Source organism: Zeus faber, assembly GCF_960531495.2.
Source record: "Zeus faber genome assembly, chromosome: 15".
NCBI classification, from domain to species: domain Eukaryota; kingdom Metazoa; phylum Chordata; class Actinopteri; order Zeiformes; family Zeidae; genus Zeus; species Zeus faber.
Genome location: NC_137194.1, coordinates 7046704 through 7067699, shown reverse-complemented (window position 1 = coordinate 7067699; position 20996 = coordinate 7046704). Strand labels below are relative to the sequence as shown.

The window sequence follows — 20996 nt, the reverse complement described above, 5'->3', positions numbered from 1 at the left end:
CACCTCTTTGTCTCCCCCTCTCCCCCCCCTCTCTCTCCCCCATCTCCCCACCTCTCTGTCTCCCTCTCTCTCTCTCTCCCTCTCTCTCCCCCATCTCCCCACCTCTCTCTCTCTCTCTCCCTCTCTCCCCCCTCTCTGTCTCCCTCTCTCTCCCTCTCTCTCTCCCCCATCTCCCCACCTCTCTGTCTCCCCCTCTCTCCCCCCTCTCCACCACTCTCTCTCTCTCTCTCTCCCCATTCTCCCCCATCTCCCCACCTCTCTGTCTCTCTCCCTCTCTCCCCCCTCCCTCTCTCTATTATTCCTGCTCGGGGTGGTGTGTGAATGTTGACAGGCGACCCGTCACCGGGGCCTCTCCACCTTGTTTGGGTCTGATTTTGAACCAAAGCTCCATTAATAATACGTGTGGCATAAATAAAGAGGAGGAGCTGAGGAAGGAGTGGATTCAACAACCACCACGAGGTAGAAAAAACCGAAGAGAGAATCAAGTGAGAGAGGACGGGAGGATTCCCCCCGTCCAATAAAGTACAAGCAGCAGAGACCTGTTGAAACAATGTGCACGAAAACCTGTCACCAACCTTATCGCCCACACCTCGTGATGTTTTCATTTGTTTTTCATTTCAACTTTGAAATGTTTTCTCCAATTTTCTTATTTTTTCATTTTCTGTTTGGCGGGAGTCCATTTAACCACGTTATTAAAAAAATAAATACTTTAAAAATATGCATGAAAGCCCGCTACAAACTTTATCACTGCTTTTCCCTTCACACCAATTTTGTACATTTTGTCCGCGTAACTTCATTATATTTTCGCATTTTCTTTGCTTATTTTTCCCTGTTTGTATTCAATCTTAATTTTGCAAATTTTCCTTACATTTGTGTATTTTTCAAACTTCATTCGAGCCCCTTTAAGTCACAGTCATTTTTTATTTATTTATTTTTTTTATTGATTATGTACCTTGCATTTAGGAGGAGAACAAGCGTTAAGTTGGAACCCGTCAGCACATGTTAGCGTTTCAGCGCTGAATGACACTTTGAACCTGAGCGTAGCGGCGCTGGTTTCCACGGAGACCACGCTCCCATCGAGGACACAAGGCAGTCCATCGCTTCAGGGCGGGAAGGGGGCCCACAGGCCCGCCTGGGACCCCCGATCCGAGAACATTTTAATGGGTGGACATGATTCCGTCTCGAACATCCACACCTGTCTGTCTGTCGATAGGGGGACACCCAACCACCAACCAGGACCGAAGCAGTTGTTTTACTTTCTCTAATGGCGCTCGTCTGACTATTCATCATTAGGCCGGGGGGGTTTGGCCCGGGACCCCACCTTGAGGACCACCGGTCTTCACGACCGCCGACTCGGGGGGCCCGCGAAGCCTTTTGAGGTGAGACGGGCCGACTCGGCGAACTTCCACAAACTTCACAAAATAAAGCGGGTTCTGGCCTTGGGGCACGGGCGGCGTCCCAGTGGCGCAGCTTTTTTGGGGGGTTCCGGGTCGTCTCCCACCCGGACGCGCCCCCTTTCCCCTCTGGACGGAGTAGAGGTCGCTGGGCGCAGGGTAAGGAGGCCGAGCACCGTCCTTGTACGCACAGCGACACTCAGCTTTGGGTTGGGGGTTGAGGAGGTGTGCGTGTGTGTGTGTGTGTGTGGGGGGGGGTGAGTAGTCCTCACCCCCCTCCCCTCCGGCCGAGCCTCCCCCCCCCCCCCCCCCCCCCCCGGGCGGCTGGAGATGAGTGATGTGTCACATTACGGAGCCTCTGGCCACGGCCTCCATGTCGCTGCATGTAATTAATCTACCTGAGCCAACACCTAGAGCCAGGGAGAGAGGGGGGAGGGCAGGACGGGACGGGGAGAGAGGGGGAGACAGGGGAAGGAGAGGAGAGGACAGGGAGGGGGGAGGGCAGGACGGGGAGAGGGGGAGACCGGGGGGAGAGGAGAGGACAGGACAGGGAGGGGGGGGGGGGCAGGACGGGGAGAGAGGGGGAGACGGGGGGAGGAGAGGACAGGACAGGGAGGGGGGGGGGCAGGACGGAGAGAGAGAGGGGGGAGACGGGGGGAGGAGAGGACAGGACAGGGAGGGGGGGGGGCAGGACGGAGAGAGAGAGGGGGAGACGGGGGGAGGAGAGGACAGGACAGGGAGGGGGGAGGGCAGGACGGAGAGAGAGGGGGAGACGGGGGGAGGGGAGGACAGGACAGGGAGGGGCATAGAGACAGAGGAGAGGAGAGGAGAGGACAGGGCAGGGAGAGGGGGAGACGGGGAGGGAGGGGGAGGAGAGAGAGGAAGTGACAAAAGGGGAGAGAGGGGGGGAGGTGATGGACAGAGCAGGAGAAAAGTAGAAAAAAACAGCGACTGAGGAGAACGAGAGGAAACGAGCGATGGTGAGAGTGTTGGAAAAAAGAGAGAGGGAGGGAGGGAGGAGCTACAAGGTGAGTACAAAGCTGTCTCTGGCCTCGTTACAGCGCAGGTTCATTCCTTATCACCACCTGCACTCGCCCATCCCTGCTCCCTCGCTTCGGCTACGTGAGTGTGTGTGTAAGTGTGTGTGTATGTGTGTGTAAGTGTGTGTGTGTGTGTGTGGGGGGGGGGCACAAAATTGCCGATGTTAACAAAACAGAGCAGCCGGTAGCCATGGTGTGTGTGTGTGTGTGTGTGTGTGTGTGTGTGTGTGTGTGTGTGTGTGTGTGTGTGCAGGTCAGCCTCGTATAATTAGTCATGTTGAAGGATACCTGAGCGTGCTGTAAAAATACACTGTGTGCAATGTGTGTTTGTGTGTGTGTGTGTGCGTGCGTGTGTGTGTGTGTGTGTGTGTGTGTGTGTGTGTGTGTGTCTTTCTGTGCCAGACGGAGGGGAAGGAAAGTATAAAGAAGCCCCCCCCCCCAAAAAAAAAAGCAGAAAGGATGAAGAATTGCATTGATTTGATGCTTTTTCTCTCTCTCTTCCCCTCTCTCTCTCTCTTTGCTTCACACACACACTATCTTTTTTTATCATACTTTTTTTGCACATTTTGCAATGACAATATTTGTACAATTTGTTTTATGTTTTTTAAATAATAATAATAATAATAATAATAATAATAATAATAATAATAATAATAATTATTATTATTATTATTATTATTATAATTATAATTATTGTTGTTGTTATTATTATTTATTCTTTTCTCTTTCCCTTCTTTCTCCCGGACCAGCGGCCATTGGACCCCGTCAAATAAAACACTTGCATAATATTCATATCAATCAGGGTATGTATCTGCTAATAAATTCAAAAAATTTAAACAAGGTTGAGTCAATTAAAATTGCTGATACTTATTCACACCGTGACATATTTCAACCCCATCCTCATCCACTAGAACACTGCTCCACCCCAACTGCAGCTCGTGAGACGGAGCCGGCCGCCCCCGCATGTTCCCAACAATCACAACTCCACGTGCACGCCCGGGGCTCGTGCACGCTCCCGCCCCGATGTGTGTCAGCGCGATAAATCATGCAAAGCAGTCCGGCGGCCGGCCGCTGCCGGCGCCGCAGCCTGCGTCTCCTCCACACATGATTAGAAGCAGGATCATGTGAAGGATCTCCATATGGCCGCCGCCCGCCGCGCCTCCGGCCCCCAGGGGGTGGGGGGCGTGGACGCGCGCGCGTGTGCGTGCATGCGTGCGTGCGTGCGTGCGTGCGTGCGTGTGTGTGTGTGTGTGTGTGTGTGCCTCCATTTAAAAGCAGGGCCTGAATGGTCCTCGCAGGCGTCTGGACATGCATCCTGTCTGTGTGTGCACGTGCGTCAGTGTGTGCAGCGTAAGTGTGTTAATGTGTGCGTGTGTGTTTGTATGTGTGTGTTTGTGTGATGTGCAAGTGACATGAATCCCTGTGAGTGTGTGCGCGCGTGTGTGTGTGTGTGTGTGTGTGTGTGTGTGTGTGTGTGTGTGTGTGTGTGTGTGTGTGTGTGTGTGTGTGTGTGTGTATCATGCCGTGGCATCCCCGGTGGAATTTTTTTGGGGCGTTGAGCGTTCCATGTTTCACTGTTGGCACAGCGGGGCTAAATAATGCAGAAGAGACAGTAAGATGGAACACAGGAAGAAGGGAAGAGAAAAAGAAGAGAGAGAGAGAGGGAGAGAGAGAGAGAGAGAGAGAGAGGGAGAGAGAGAGAGAGAGAGAGAGAGAGAGAGAGAGAGAGAGAGAGGGAGAGGGAGAGAGAGGGAGAGAGAGAGAGAGAGAGAGAGAGAGGGAGAGGGAGAGAGAGGGAGCACATCCACTCTCGGGCTAATTTTCCCTTTGATTTATGACGCCGGGATGCTGTCCCAGCTGCGAGGAGCATGCGCACGCACGTGCACACACACACACACACACACACACACGCTCACACACACACACACACACACACACACACACACACACACACACACACACACACACACACACACTCACACACACTTCATCATGAAACCCAAGTTCTGCTCTTCATCTGTGCTCCGGTTCATGTTTGTCTTTCCTTCTTCTCCTCCTTTTCCTCCTTTTCCTTCTCTTTCCTATCTCCCTTTTCCTCCTTCTTCTCCTCCTGCTCCTCCTTTTCCTTCTCCCTCTTACTCCCCCGTTGGAATACTCTCAAAAAACACGAAGCAAAAACAAACAGAATCTCATCTTTTCTTCTGCACCTCCTTTCTATTCCTCCTTTTCTTCTGCACCTCCTTTCTATTCCTCCTTTTCTTCTGCACCTCCTTTCTATTCCTCCTTTTCTTCTGCACCTCCTTTCTATTCCTCCTTTTCTTCTGCACCTCCTTTCTATTCCATCTTTTCTTCTGCACCTCCTTTCTATTCCATCTTTTCTTCTGCAGCTCCTTTCTATTCCTCCTTTACTTCTGCACCTCCTTTCTATTCTATCTTTTCTTCTGCACCTCCTTTCTATTCCTCCTTCCCTTCTGCACCTCCTTTCTATTCCATCTTTTCTTCTGCACCTCCTTTCTATTCCTCCTTTACTTCTGCACCTCCTTTCTATTCCATCTTTACTTCTGCACCTCCTTTCTATTCCTCCTTTCCTACTACACCTCCGTTCCATTACTCCTTTTCTCCGGCACCTCCTTTCTATTCCGCCTTTCCTTCTGCACCTCCTTTGTATACCTCCTTTGCTCCTATACCTCCTTTATGTCTGCCTTTCTACTCTTCCCTTCTTCCTTCACCTCCTTTCCTTCTGCACCTCCTTTCTATTCCTCCTTACCTTCTACACCTCCTTCCCTTCTACACCTCCTTTCCCCCTACACCACCTGCCCCTATACGCTTTCATTCCTACTATACTCTGTTTCCTTCTACACAACCGTCCCTCCTTTCCTCCTAACCCCTCCCCCCCTTCACCTCCCTTTTCTCCCTTTGGTGTATACTTACCCCTCTGCTTGTTCTACACCTCCTTTCCTCCATTCCTTCGATATCTCCTTTCCTCCCTTTCCTTCTAAAGCTACTTCCATCCTTCCGTTCTACACCTCAAGAGCAAAACCGTCCTCCTCAAACCCTCCGCTCCGTCCGTCCCTCACCCCGATAAAACACTTTGTAAAGTGTTTGCCGAGTTTTGTCTCCACATCAGTCGTTCTTTCTCTCTCAATTCAATTCAAAGAGGCTTCATTGGCACCGGAACCGGGTGTTAACATGCCAAAGCAAGTATAAAACAAAACCCCAAAATAAACAAATAAATAAATAAATAAAAATTAGGACTTTTTTTGATTTTGCTGTTAGAAATACAGTATATACGTATATATACAGTATATATACAGTATATGGTGATTGACAGTCTTCATGGTGTTTGTATTCCTCTTCGTCACTTTTCCGCTCACAACAGCTCACAAATCCCGCTGCTGTGTTTGCACATTCCTGTATTTGGCCAGGCAGACGTGGAGGTTTTCTTTGTTATTAGCCATGTTTTCAAAGTCTTTTTGGGTGGTTGTAATCTGTCTCTCTGATGTCTTGGTGCAGTTGGCAGGTGGTTATAAAGTGCAGCCGGGTTTCCACCCCCTGCTGTGTTCAGTGGGCTCTGGGTTGCCAGGTCTGCCTGTGGCCACGCGTGGTCCAGGTTTTCCTTGGTTTTGGATCGTCACAGCGGTCAGGGCGTCTGCCGCGGAGGGTTCTCTGTTTAGGGCTCGACGGCATTCCTTCCTGTTTGGTGTTGAGTCGATGTTTTCCAATGCGTCAGATATTTTTTCTTTTTGGTATTGTTTGGTTTTGGTCTAAGGTGGCACGGTGGCGCAGTGCATTGCACTGCTGCCTCACAGCAAGAAGGTCCTGGGTTCGATTCCCGCCTGGGGCGCTGTTGGCACCGTGCTCCGGCGGGTTATCTTCCAAAACAGGAGCCTTTCTGTGTGGAGTTTGCATGTTCTCCCCGTGTTCACATGGGGTTCCCTCCACCTCACGTCAGTAAGGACCCCCACCAAAAACATGCACCCATCATCGTCTGACCAGCGTTGGACATTTATCACCTGGTCCCCGGGCGCGTCCACGTATGCTGCCCACTGCTCCTGGCTGTGCCCCCGGAGGAAGGACAAGCCAGGATGGGTCAAAAGCAGAGGAGCCATTTCACCGGCCACCATCAAGCATGTGCATGTGTGTGTGTGTGCAAGCATGTGTTGTGGAGTGTCGTGTGACAATTAAAGACTGTTTCTTTCTTTCTTCTTTCTTTCTAAGGGGCTTTCTTTCTGGGCGCTCCGCTCGTGCTTGTGAACTCTGTCTCACTCTCTCTCCCTGGTTCCCTCCTTGCACACACTTCTCTTTGTGTCAGAGATACACCTTTATTAACATCTCTCTCTTGCTCTGTCTCTCATGTCTCCCTACTTGCTTTTCCTCAAGCTGTGCGTGTGTGTGTGTGTGTGTGTGTGTGTGTGTGTGTAAAGTAAGGACTGCATACTTATATATCTAGGGGCATGTGTTTGTTTTTGTGCATTAATGAGTATATGTCAATATATGTGTGTGTGTGCGTGTGTGTGTGTGTGTGTGTGTGTGTGTGTGTGTGTGTGTGTGTTTGTGTATAAAGATACGTTTCACACTGGGGACGCGGAAGCTCAAACTCCCCGTTTTCTGAGCGGCTGATGTTAAGAAGCCGGAGAGACGCCTTTCATAAAATATTTCTCAGCTTCCTCAGTCATGCGAGCTTCAAATAAGATAAGATGAGCCTTTATTAATACCCGGACGGAAACGCTGGGAATTCGCCTGATTTTATGTATTATTTATACATTTATTTTACAAATATTTTTGTATTTTATTTAAAATTAATTGTCTTCATTGATTTTATTCATTTATTTCATCTATTTTATTTGTATTTCTTTTTTTTTTTTTTTTATTCAAGAAAAATCCAGTCAGAAACCCTAAAGTCTGCAAGACACAAAAACATTTGCACAACCACCAGAATGGGAATTTGTTGGTTTCTTTCAACATCTTTCATAACATTTTTTAAATGGTTAAGGCAGATATTTAATGTCAGGTTTATTATACGTTCATATTTCTGGTTCACTGTTTTTTTTCCCAAGTTATTGTATAGGACGTTATATTATTAGTTATAACCTTTTCATATATCTGTGTTTCTGTTATTTCCAGATGATATATGTTGGTTATCCCTGGATTCCGTGCATATTTTGCCATATTTTTATTAGGTACAGCTGACTCCATCCGTTTTTTTTTCCAAATTTATTCCACAAAACTGGTCACAAACTGGCAAACAAAACAACTTAACGAGGAGTTGGAACAAAACATTCTGAAAAGTTAACTCTCAAGAAAAGAACACAACCGCCCCTCACCGCCTCGATTACCTTGGGACTCAATGGGCCCGAACGATCTGAGTGAGGGACACAAAAGAACGGTGTGATGTGTCACTGCCGTGCCCCAAAACAATCAAGAAATCAGCTCAGCATAATTGGGGGGCCCTTTAAGAGTATAAGCGTCAGCGCCCGATGTTAGTCGAGTGACGGCTTCTCAAATCGGAACGTTGAAATCCATTCTTCTCCCCGGCTGGGTGGGAGCTGGGGAACAGCCGGGTCCTGTCGTTCTGAAAAGGGGATGTTGACGTCTGGGAGCCCGGCGGTTTCACCGACAGCCGGCTTGACGATGCTGAGCTCTTGTCAAGAAGTGCGAGAGGAAAATCCGCCCAGCCTCTGTCAACCCATCAACCCTCCGCCCTCCACCCTCCCTGCTGCCCCACTTACAATGAGCGCCTCCTCGCTATTTGGACCTCCGCTTCGCCCGGCAGCTATCGGCCGCAGCTGCGCCGCTCGTGTGTTAATGATACGTCTTGTTAAGTAAGTCGAAATTGGCGTCGGTAAATGCTTCCCCGCCCCCTGCCCTCGATTGGCAGAGCGGGGGGAAATTAACAGCGCTCAAAAGACCGCTCCCCATTAGCGCTGACAACTTGACTGAAGGTGGAGGGGACGGCAATCAGGTCCTACGGCTGTAAAGCTCCCTTTCCCAGATTGACTCGCTCGGCACTTTTTGCCCGAGCCCCGTCTGTTACGCCGAAAGTCGCCGTAACTTTCCCTCCGACTCGTTCACTCCGCCTGGGTTCCATCTTCCATCCGTCCTATCTTCCGCGCACCACCTTCGATCGGTCAAACCTGACTGGCCTTCCCTGATTTGAGCACACTGGCGGCAGAAACCCCAAAGCCTTGACATTGGCCGTAATATGCGAGTTGGGCGGGACTGTAAATGACCACTCAGTGGTCACTGTCAGCATAAGAAAGGGACAAAGACAAGGCGTCTCGACAAGCAGGTTGGCAAGGGCTTGTTCTTATTGATGGTGAACTCTCACCGTGGTCTTCTGGCACTGGATGCTGGTGCTGTTGAACCTGAGCGCCGGGACGCTCTGCGTGCTGCCCTGGATGTCGAAGATGCACTCGTAGTTCCTCTGGCCGGATTGCGGCTGGGGCAGGTTCTGGGCCAGCAGGGTGATGGGCCTCATCACCCCGACCGGGATGTAGATCTGGGTGGAGGGCAGGATCTGAGGACACTCCTGCAATGTACAAAAACAAATTTCATTACATTTTGCAGACGCTTTTATCCAAAGCGACTTACAATTGTTCAATCACTGACGGACGCAGCCATCAGGAGCAATTAGGGGTTAAGTGTCTTGCTCAAGGACACTATAGCATGCTAGCAGGAGGAACCTGGGATCGAACCAGCAACCATTAGATCACTAGACCACCAGCTCTACCGCCTGAGCTACTATCCCCACAAATGTGTGAGTAAAAAGGGTCATTGAAGACGTCCAGGGACATTCCTGCAAACGCTATTGTCAAATCTACGCAAGTACACTGTGTTTGTGGGTTGAATGGTGCAAAGGCGGCTGGAGTTACCGAAAGCAATGGTTCCTCGATCTTTACCACCATCAGGAAAAATAATCCTTGGTTGAATCTTGTTCACTAATTCCCAATGTGAGTAAAATCGAGGGGGAGCTCGAGCCCTAGTACCAGCCAACGCATTACAACACGCCATTATCCAAAACCCTTCACCTCTTCTATTCCCCTCAGCCGGTTCCTTTCCAGGTAATATCTCTTTCTGCGCTCTTCCTTTGTTTAAGTTATTTGACGATATTCAAAAGGACGTTATATAATGGCATGTAATTGTGTAACTGACTTTTAAAGGCCTGCGTGGCCGAGCCCATTTCAACATCTCTAAGTGGCTGACCCCTAACACCGGTCTGCAGCCGGCCTTTTATGCGTCCCTCGCTGGAATCATCAATCTCTAAGTCAAAAGGCTGGCGTGCTTTTAGCGTCTTAGCTCCTATCCCTCTGGAACACGTCTGCTTCAATCTACTAGATTCGCCGAAACGGTCAATTGTTTTTTAAGCAGCACCTGAAAACCCATTTCTACAGGCCTGCCCCCGTCCCTGTTGGCCATGTCCTCTTCCCTTGAATGTGTCTGTTTTTAACTTATATTTCATCGTGTTGTGCATTTCATCGATTGTTTTTGTCGACTTTATTTGCTTTTATTAACGCCTTTCCGCTCATTGACAGCAATGATCGGCCGTGGATCAGCGCCTTTACGGCCCGCTGTGTACGAGGAGACTCTCTTGTTTCATTTTCCTCGCATGGCCACTCATATCTCACGGGGGTTTGATATCCACGCAGCGTGGGCACAGAGCGCAGATTCCGAAACCACTTTGAATCATGTATTCTCACATCATTCATCTTGGGAAATGCCAAAGAACGATGAGGTCGATACGAACAAGCAAGGCGTGCAAGTTATATTAAAACAATCAAGCGGCGTTCCCCTATGAATCTCTACTGCCCCTAATAACTGACAGGGATCGGGAGGCATCCGCACCTCGGCGAAGGTGATAAATCAGCAAAAACCGAACGGAAACCGAAAAGCCTCGTTCAATTTAATTTGAAAATATATATTTTTTCTTTCTTTCTTTCTTTCTTTCTTTCTTTCTCCCCGTTCCCCCCGCATTCCGCAGAGCAATCTGGCTATAAGTTTGCTCGGCGTCGAAGTGGTGTCTAATGGAGCATCGGTAATGAGTGGGAGATTGGCCTGGGAAGGAGGGGAGGATGGAGGAGGGAGGAGGGAGGGTGGAGGAGAGAGTAGGAGGGAGAAAAAAAAAAAAGCTGATGTAATGGCATCGAGAGACACCTCTTCCCCCTTTCACGCACACACACACGCACACACGCACACGCACACACACACACACACACACACACACACACACACACACACACACAAACACACACACACGTGCACACACACCCACACACGTGACTTAGAGAGAGAGAGAGAGAGAGATCAAATCAATGCTAGTGAGCCCATTGAAGCAGATTGTCATTTAGTGGCTCTGACTGTTCAAAGTTTCAGAGTATTCACAGATGGCAACGAGGTGCTAATGAAGTGCTTCTAGCCTCTAATAAAAAAGAAAATGGGGAATAAGGGGAAACAAACGGGTGTGAGGGAGAGAAAGGGGAGACATTATAGAGAGAGAGACTGAGTGTGTGTTTCATTAAAATAATAAGTCTGCGAAAAATAGACACATAATCATAAAAACATAGTTGCGATATTATATTTTATTCTGTTTTATATTCTCATAACATTGAGTAAAATTTATGGATAATTTAAGCAATGTGATGTAAAAATGAATTTGCTGGCAGGATTTAATTATTTATAATTTATTATTATTCAAGCATTATTATTATTATCATTATTATTATTATTATTATTATTATTATTATTATGGATCCCTGATTCTGCAGCCCCTTAAAAAATCTAAAACATTTTGAAGCCTAAAACTATCTGGAAGACCAACCTCGGCATCACACGCAAACACGGTTTATGACCTGTTTGAACTGCGCTGTCACAAACATCTTGTGGTTGAAGTTTAATTCAAATCCATCCACATACGGAGGAGATATTAGCAAAAAAACGACCAGATTTAGAGAGATACTATACAGATGAGTCAGTACATCTGACGCCAAAATATGTATAACCCGTCTAAAACGATCTGGAACACATACTTTGTCGTAAGCTACAAACAGAGTTGAGGTGTCGTTCAAACTGCTATGTCACAAAGATCTCGTGGATTAAATTCCATCCAAATCAAACAACATACAGAGCAGATATGAGTGAAAAACGGAACAATTTTGACCCGAAATATTCACTTGGTATAAGTTAACTGACACGTCACACATCTCGTTCTAAAATGAATGAGATGAGATTTACAGTAAGACACTTTATGACGTCATCATATTATTTATTATAAATGTACAGATTCTGATTGAGAATGTCCAGTTGGACCGTGTCCAGGGTGCGGTGCGGACTCGGTCGCTCTGTAGTGTTTAGAAGTGACCAAACTATCCATTTATATTTATATTTATATAGCATCTCATCTGGTAGATGTCAGTAGATCTGTTGGATTGGTATTTTAAAAACGTGGTCCCCATAACTTTGCAAGATTAATAAAAATAAAAATAAAAACGAATCTTTAATAATGTATCAGCGCGTCCCTTTTAACACTGAAATGTGCGAATGAGTGATGTGTTCAAGATCCAGCAAGTTATCAGAAAAATAAAAGCACAGAAATTCCACAGACAACACTGAGCTATAACGATGAGAAATGTGGTTTACAGGCAAACATGAACGGTTGTTTTAAAGACAGGAGGGCTGCGCTGTGCAGAACGTATAGTAGTTGCATCCAGGAGTAGTAACTGTAAAACGCACCCAACATGACTAAACTGGACCCTGTGTATTGCTGCCTGCAGCTATATTTATTATTATTGTTATTATTATTATTATTATTATTATTATTATTACTATAAACATGTAACTGACTGCATTCAATTGTCTCCCCGGCCGGATTTAGCTCCTGGGCCTATGGTCACACTCCATTATTTTGATCTCACCATCATTCTCGCCCTCTTTCTCCATCTCTCTTTCCCTTCTTTCCTTCTTTCCCTTCTGGAAGGAGGAGAGGACAAGATGGAAGGAGGAGAGGACAAGATGGAAGGAGGAGAGGAGAAGGGAGATGAAAAGTAGGTGGAAGAGAAGAGAACAGAGTTGGTTCAGGAAATAAATGAGAAAAGTGGAGGAAGATAGACGGAGAGAGAGAGAGCCAGAGAGAGAGAGAGAGACAGAGAGAGAGAGAGAGAGCGAGAGTGAGAGAGAAATGGGGAGAGAGAGAGAGAGAGAGGAGAGAAGGGTTGTTGATGAAAGAAAAGAAGTCGGAGGATGGAGGGGGGAGGGCAGGGCTGGGTTTACCGGAGCCGGGCACTCGTTTATTAAAGTGGTACAGAGAGGGGAGAGGTGGGTCAGCTCCCCAATGCCGCGGGATCGAGGGATGAAGGAACACACACACACACACACACACACACACACACACACACACACACACACACACACACACAACTAATCCACCCTCCACACACACACACACACACACACACACACACACAAACTAATCCACCCTCCACACACACACACACACACACACACACACACACACACACACACACACACACACACACACACACACACACACACACACACACACACACAACCCTCCACTACCAATCACAATCTCCCCAGGCACTGCACAACGTACGTGCGCTCAATCCGAAAAAGCACAAATCCAGTATGTGCACATGCATCACACGCACGTGCACCAAAGATAAATAAACATGGACACACACACACAAGGACGGTAGCGTTCGAAAACATCTAGACGTAAAATATCGATGTATAGACAGGCAAGTGCACGCACGCACAAACACACACATACATACATACATACATACATACATACATACATACATACAGTACATACAGTACATACATACATACATACATACATACAGTACATACAGTACATACATACATACATACAGTACATACAGTACATACATACATACGCGCGCCCACACACACACCAGAGCTAAATCTTGCCCTGCAGCTGTAACAGGTGAACCATGCGGCGTTGGGGCCTGAGGAGTGCGCTGGAAGTCGCCACGGGCGGCGTGGGATCAAACGTGGGAGAGTGGAGTGGAGATAAAGCCTTCAGCCCAAATTGGTCCGAGGTCTGAGCGAGTCTCCCCGACTGCGCACACACCCTCAGATCTCCAGCGTGTCGAGCGGCGCTGCAGGCCTCACTTTTCATTTCAGTTTTTTTTTTTTTTGTTTTTTTTTTCGTTGAGATTCATGGGATTATTTGGAATGCTTTGAAATTTAAATATAGAAAATCTGGAATGTCGACATTTATATTAAAGAAGACACAAGAGTTTCATTCATAATTTTAGGTTAAAATCCCCTGGTTGTGTTTATTAGATAGGCCTGTTTCATGTATTTTATTCATCGGCATTTGAATGTTTTTTTGGGCTTGTGTATGTTGTGTAAAAATATGGTGGCAATTGAGTTTGCCCTTTGGAAATCCAGAAAGTGTATCTATCTATCAATCAATCAACCAATCAATCGACCTATCCATCTACCTACCTTACTATAAATCTATCTGTCCCTCTATCTATTCATTTAGTTCTACTCTCTCCATTTCAGTCGGCCCCTCCCCTCTCGTCATAATCAGAAAAATAACAACGACCATATTGACATCGCTTGTCCCTTCCAGCTACACCGTCACCTCCCTCCCTCCCTCCCTCCCTGTCTCTCCCACTCCCTCCCTCCATCTGTCCTCCCTCCATCCATCCCTCCATTCAATCGCTCGCTATTTGGCTTGCAGTTGCAGAGCGTTTGGGAAGTGGCGGCTGCTCACGGTTTGCAGAAGCATCAAGAGCAGCAAGCACCGCAAACACCGTCTGTATATCTTGTCTCTCTCTCTCTCTCTCTCTCCCTCTTTCTTATATCTTCCTATCGGGGGAAGGGATGACATCACATCTCCGGTGATGTCAATGGCGAGGCGAGGCGCCTGATTGGCCGCCAGTTGTCACCCACGGGGCCACCTGACCGCGCCGCGCCGACAAACTCAAACTATGATGGATGAGGGAGTCTCTGGGCTGTGTGTGTGTGTGTGTGTGTGTGTGTGTGTGTGTGTGTGTGTGTGTGTGTGTGTGTGTGTGTGTGTTTATCTGTCAGGGGTCACTGTAGTGTAGAGGGACCCCAGGGATTAGCGTTACACTCCAGTGGACCGTTTCAACAAAAAAAAGGGGGCAAGACCATCGACCAATATTGTTACACACTCGCTCAGGCACATACTGATACACACACACACACACACACACACACACACACAGGATGACCGCAGCTCCCCAGAGGTAAAAAAAGATGGAACGATGGAAAGATAAAACCATCAATTAAACAAGATCTCACCGTTGCGGTAACTCAGGAGAGAAGAGGTTTAACACAAGAGAATGACAGAAGTAGGTTGTACGCACGCACGTACGCACACACACACACACACATACACACACACACACACACGCGCGCGCATGCACACACACACACTCCTACCAGGTACCAGAACAGCCCGCACTTATATCGTTGTGAAAATCCCTATTAGATTTCTTAAGTGGATAAACCCACAGGCATGTCATAAGCTCTAACTGCATTAACCTCCTCAGGGGATTAACCCTTTGAGGGCCGCCATCCTCCATTAATATTCTCCTCCTCCTCCTCCTCCTCCTCCTCCTCCACCTCCACCTCCTCTTGGCTACACCCCCCACCCCCAACCCCCACCCCCTCCCGCTCCACCCCTGGACTCAAAACAACAACGGTCGTCAATTCCTGACCTTGCGGTAGTACGCACGGCTGAGCTCTTGATGTTCAAATCCGGGCAGAGAGGTCAACGGGGTCGGGGTTCTCAGCCAGCTTGTCGCTGATGACACCGCCCGTTACTACACCGTTCTCCATAGAAGCAGCTCCACAAATCCCATGGATGACTCGTACCGTGTGCGTCGTGAGCTGCCATATGCATACCCAGTTCAGACTCCAGTTCAGACTCCAGTTCAGACTCCAGGTTCCCTTTTACAGGAACCTTGACTCGAGACCGGTTGCATGTGTGTCCCTTTTGGAAACACTATCACTGATGAGTCCCTGCGATTGGGAGCTTATCTGGAAGCCCCCATCGAGACCGGGTGGTCAAAGAGAATGTACCAGATAGGAATCAGTCAGAGGATCGATCTCAACATCCAGCCACACACTCCCTGGGTGTGTGTGTGTGTGTGTGTGTGTGTGGAGGGAAGGGGGGGGGGATTGAAGGTTGGACTAAGTGGAGATTAACAATTGGTCTCAACGGCGAACATTGTTTTGACCAGGGTCCAAATCACAAGGTCCTCGCTGCCGAGGAGAACGTCGCGGTGAAGACGCGCGGTGAGGTGACGAGGGCGGCACGCTGGCTCTCCTGCTCGTTCCGGGCCGCGGGTCCGAGAAACTTTTGGGGACCTCCTCATCCTCATCCTCATCCTCATCCTCATCCTCCGACTCCTCCGAACTTGGCAACAGTTCAAAAGTGATTTCTTTAAGATATCGCCGCATCAAGATATTCCCATTTCGCATAACTCCCAACTTTTCAAAGCTCTCCCCCCCTCCCTCCCTTCGTCGAGACCCGTTTGATCCCTTGTTCTTGAACCGCCGTTTCATCCGCGGCACCTCGTTTCCACTGGTAGACTTTTCATCCCCCCCTCCCCCACCCTACACAAATGAAGCGAGCGCCGCGTGTTTCGCGGTCTCAGGTGGTAAGAGCAGGGGCAGGAACCCCGCTGCACCGTCGTGCCAGGAGCTCGTCTTTTCAATAAAAAGACACTTTGAACTGCATTAGAAGACTTTTGGAGTGTCCACCCACTCAACCCCCCCCCCCCCCCCCCCCCCTTTTTTTTTTTTTTTTTTACCGCAGAGAAGGGGTGGGGGCTGTGAAGGGAGAAGCCGTGCGGCACAAGATAAAACGGAACAAGAGCGACGGCATGGGAACTCAGCCGGCGATAGCTATTCATAAATGCATGAGTATAAATAATGTCTGGAATTCATTACCGCGTTGTGATGAAGTCCCAATAACAATTCGCTCTTTGTCTTTCTCCCTTTTCAAAGAACACCGGCGTTTCATTCCACAGGGGTGAGTCCGTGTTGCTCTCTTTTTTTTGGGGGGGGGGGGGCGATATCACCATTATCATTAATTGCTCAAATGGACGTATTAGCTTTTGGTACCGTCTCGCCGAGGCTATTGTCGCGTAGTGTCAGGACTCTCACTGGAACTCAGCGTCACAAATTGTCCCATCTAAATGTAAATGTCCCCAGAAAAAAACGGGCGCCGGCTTCAGAACACGGTCAAACGACATGTGGTTTAATCAGTTCAGTGAGAATCATCCTGGTGTGATTCGCTCATTCCTAAATCAACGCCGCTGTCTGACTGTTGCCATTTGCCAAGATATCGCACGAGGCTGTTTGTACTTACCGACAAATATTCACTTATACCTCCATATGATGTTTATATGATAAAGCCATCTTCCATATTGAGAAACACCTGTTGCACTCTCCGACCAGCACCAAAGCTGGTGTCACGCTGCCGAGTGCGTCAGCTCCGCTGGAAATCAATCAAGTCGACGGCACCTGCAACCACCGGAAGGAAAAGGCGCCACACCCCCTTGTGGACGGACGCTCTGCTGACACTCGAGTGACGGACGCGTTGAGGAATTGGGATTGGTGTGTTGACAGCGGCCCGTCAGAGTCCCTCATTATCAACAGGAAGCGGCTGTCGGCGTAGCCGCTCGTAAACAATGTATGTTTTGAACAAATGAATAAAACCCATGGGAGAACAGACGCTGCCGTTTGACAGCCACCGTGACAGCCGTGCAGCGGTTGAAGGAGCGTCGGCGCTCATGTAAGAGACTAGAAACGGGAAGTGGTGCGACTTCCTACCGGTGAACTGCTGCCGCCAACGTCGCACTTTGGAGCTGCTGCGGCAATTGCAAAAACTAAAATTGACCCTAAAACTACAGCAGAGCGGTAGGTTTCTCGATAGTAAGGCGTTGTGCCGTGAACAGTTATAAGTGATGGGAACCAGCATTCTGATGAGGCTGAGCCGAAAAACGGCAAACCTCTCCTTTAAAATAGGTTTATCCAATCTATCGACTTGTACCAGCTCATGGGTTACAAACATCAGCCACGTACTACCGGGCAGTGTACTGACCCCAAACACGGGATTTAGTAGCCGGTGGTAGCTCAGGTCTTCTGTTGTAAATATCTGCAGCCTTATAAGTGAACCCACTGCAGCGGCACAGGGCTACGGCCGATAAAGTAAGTGCCCTCGGCCCCCGCCGCCGTCTTCATTTGGCAGCTACGACGCGGCGGAATGCTCTCCAGGGGCCGCGCTCGAGGGAGGAGGTGAACATCGGGGCAGCGAGCATTAGCGGAACGAGCTGGAGTTATTAGGGAGAAAAAACGCAGGGCCTAGCCGTGACACTAGACAGTAGCTTCTCATTTCCCAAATGGTTAAAACAGGCCTCTCGTCATCCGCCCGCTACGCCCCCCCCCCTCCGTCCCGTCCCCACCGCCCGCCCCTCTCATCTGCTTCCAGCCACTCACTCCCTCCTTCATCATCTCCACCCCTCTCCCCCACCCCTGACTCAATTCCCCCTCCTGACCCCTCCACCTCTGCCTTGCTCACCCTCTTTCCTTCCTACCGATCCTCGGCCCCATTTCATTATTTCCCCCCTCAAAAGTATACAGGGCGCCTCCTCATTCGCGAAGCTGGATTCAAGGCTCTCGGCGTGGACGCTTCTGAAGGGGCAGCCTTGCGGGGAAGTTGTAGGCTGATACCGGCGGGGGCGCGGCGTGCGGATCTCCGTCGCCAACAGAGTTTGGCCTCCCCCAAGCCGAGTACCACTGCAGCGGAGAAACGACAAGCTTTCCAGGTTTGGAATCCGAAAGTTGGATTCCGTCTGGGCATTGGATATTGCATTGCATTGCACTGCTGCCTCGCAGCAAGAAGGTCCTGGGTTCGATTCCCGCCTGGGGCGCTGTTGGCACTGTGCTCCGGGCGGGTTATCTACCAAATAGGAGCCTTTCTGTGTGGAGTTTGCATGTTCTCCCCGTGCTCACATGGGGTTTCCTCCACCTAACGTCAGTAAGGGCCCCCACCAAACACACGCACACATCATCGTCTGACCAGCGATGGACACTCGGTACCAGGTCCACCGGGCGCGTCCACGTATGCTGCCCACTGCTCCTGACTGCGCCCCCGGAGGAAGGACAAGCCATTTCCCCGGCCACCATCCAAAAGCGTGTGCATGCATGTGTTGTGGTGTGGTGTTTTAAATTAAAGACTCTTCTTCTTCTTCCCCGTTCATTCACCTCCTTGTTGTGACTCATGTGAGTCGGTGCGGCTGCCGCATACGGCTCCTTCCCTTTTGTGTTTCCGCCAGCGCCCCACCTTTCCTTCCTCATCTCGTCCGCCTCTCTCCATTAAACCCGCCGACGATCGCACGGGCATCTGGAGATGCATCTTTAAGCTTTAATACATTCTGAATAATTGACGGGCGCGCAAACATGCGCACGCAGACGGCAAAGCGGGCAGCGATCCCGGGCCTCCGCTCTGAACCCAGCCAGACAGCTCCGGAGGGAGCGGCAACGGCGGCTCCGTGCCAGCTCTCTGGCCGCGCAGCCCCCGGAACTGGGGGAAGACTGTGCCACGACGGCGGCCCGGGGTCCGTAATCAACCAGACACAATGCGGGAGGGAAAGGAACGCCTCGGGGGGTCGGCATCCGGAAGGTGAAAGACCAAACGGAAGGAGGTGGCTGACTCCTGCTAATTGAGTTGGCCGGTGGAGGGATGCGGCGGCGTGTGAATTAGAGGCACAAGTTCATTTGGGAAAAAGGAACAAGCAAATTACCAAATGCGAGACGGCCGGCCGGCTGGCAGGCAGGCGGAAACCGGCAGAATGTGCGCGGATGCACTGGTGAAGTGAAAGACTGTTGGCTTGGGTCTGCGCGCGCCTGTTCGCATGTTTGTGCACGTGAAACAGTGTGTGTGTGTGTGTGTGTGTGTGTGTGTGTGTGTGTGTGTGTGTGTGTGTGTGAGACAGGATATGGACGGGTTTGACAGCTTGATCAAAGTCGGTCCACCAACCATGAGCGCAAATGTACACCGTGCCCCGCCCGTGCCCCGCCGAGGGCCCCTTTCGACAGGAACATACGACCGTCCCACCCAACTCACCAATCACGGTGATTCATCCCCTAATTACCGGCAAGACGCGTTAAGGTATGATCCACGTATCTATGCACCCGGAGACTTAGCGCACTCCGCTAATGATTATGAATGAGGCTGAGCGACGGCCAGCCGACGGTGTAACCCCCCCCATTTGGGCCAGTAGTGCTGCGGACGCGTTTCCATCGCCGGTAAAGACTCATCAAAGGAGGCAAGGCTAGGAGAAAAAAAATAAATAAACGGGAAGGGGCGTTGGGCGGGACAGAAAGAAAGGGAGGGGGTGAGAGAGAAAGAGCGGAGAAGGAAAAGGTGGCATTAGGATGAGTCAGGGCGGCTGAGTGCTCCTTCCGGTCGGGCGGCACGGCGGTAGCGCTCTGCGGCGCTAAAGGTCAGCTCCCTCCATAGGAAATTAAAGGGTTTGAGCGGTCCGGGAAGATAATGAGTCCTCTGAACTGAGTGCTCACGTGTGTCACAGATCTGTGTTATTGTTTCTCACAGCAGTGTGAACAGCACAAATCACACGGAATCAGGTTTTTTTTTTTTCAATCTATTTGGAATTGAGCCACTTTCATATGTGGTGCTAAATAAAGATACGGGTCAGATTTTTTCGCAACGCGGCCTCGGTCTGAGCAGCCACATCGGAACATATGCCACTTTAACGTCACTCTAGAGCAGGGGTTCCCATCGCGGGCCGGAACCGCAGCGCACAAAATGTTCACGGACCGGGGACGCAAAGACAACAACAAAAAAAAAAGTACACCTGTGTTTCGGGAATGAATTTCGGGTTTCCTTCCCCAGCTTTGAGACCGGCGAGCGAGCTCACCGCGGCAGCCGCACCCTCACGGCGGCTGCCCGTTAAGCAGCATATCCGGTGCGTGGAGGGAAAATAAATAACCGATAAATAGACCGACCCGGCAACGGGGTACCCACGCTCGCCGCATTACATGAATAGCATCAGATCTAAAATACTGTGTGTGTGTGTGTGTGTGTGTGTCCTCTGAGGGAGCGATCGGGGTGCAGTTTGCGCACATTGCGTTTTTATTTCAGATATATTCTATTTTACTAAATTTCCCTATTAAACAAACAAAAAAAAAAAAAAAAAAAGCACCCCGGCCCCCAGTCTGGATTTAAAGATTTCATCCGGGAGTTTGAGCCGAGGTTGCCCGGGGTCCCGCGCCGCCCGGCAACCACCGGGTGCATTTGCCCGCCGCGTTTCCTCCCGTACGACGGCAGATCCGATGTTTTCGTTTGAACTGAAGACGGCAATGAAGGCCACCTGAGCACCAGGGCTTGCGGTGGGAACGCAGCCGAAGAGATGTGGCAGCCGTGAAAGAGAAGGAGCCCAGTCGTCGAGAAAAAAGCCGCGCCCGTGGAGACTAACCGTTTTTTGATGGCGAGTGGCACAGCCCTCGTCTA

At 49.7% G+C, this 20996-nt stretch overlaps 1 protein-coding gene across 1 annotated transcript in view; it reads right to left on the bottom strand.

Moving 5' to 3' along the window:
* The window catches only part of LOC307240707 (plexin-A1-like), a gene marked incomplete at both ends in the record, with an annotated part of 204601 nt that overhangs the window by 70005 nt on the left and 113600 nt on the right, over positions 1-20996 (bottom strand). The window contains one exon of the mRNA XM_080014554.1: positions 8763-8963. Coding sequence (XP_079870680.1) covers positions 8763-8963 — 201 coding nt within the window. The remainder of the gene's footprint in view (positions 1-8762; positions 8964-20996) is intronic.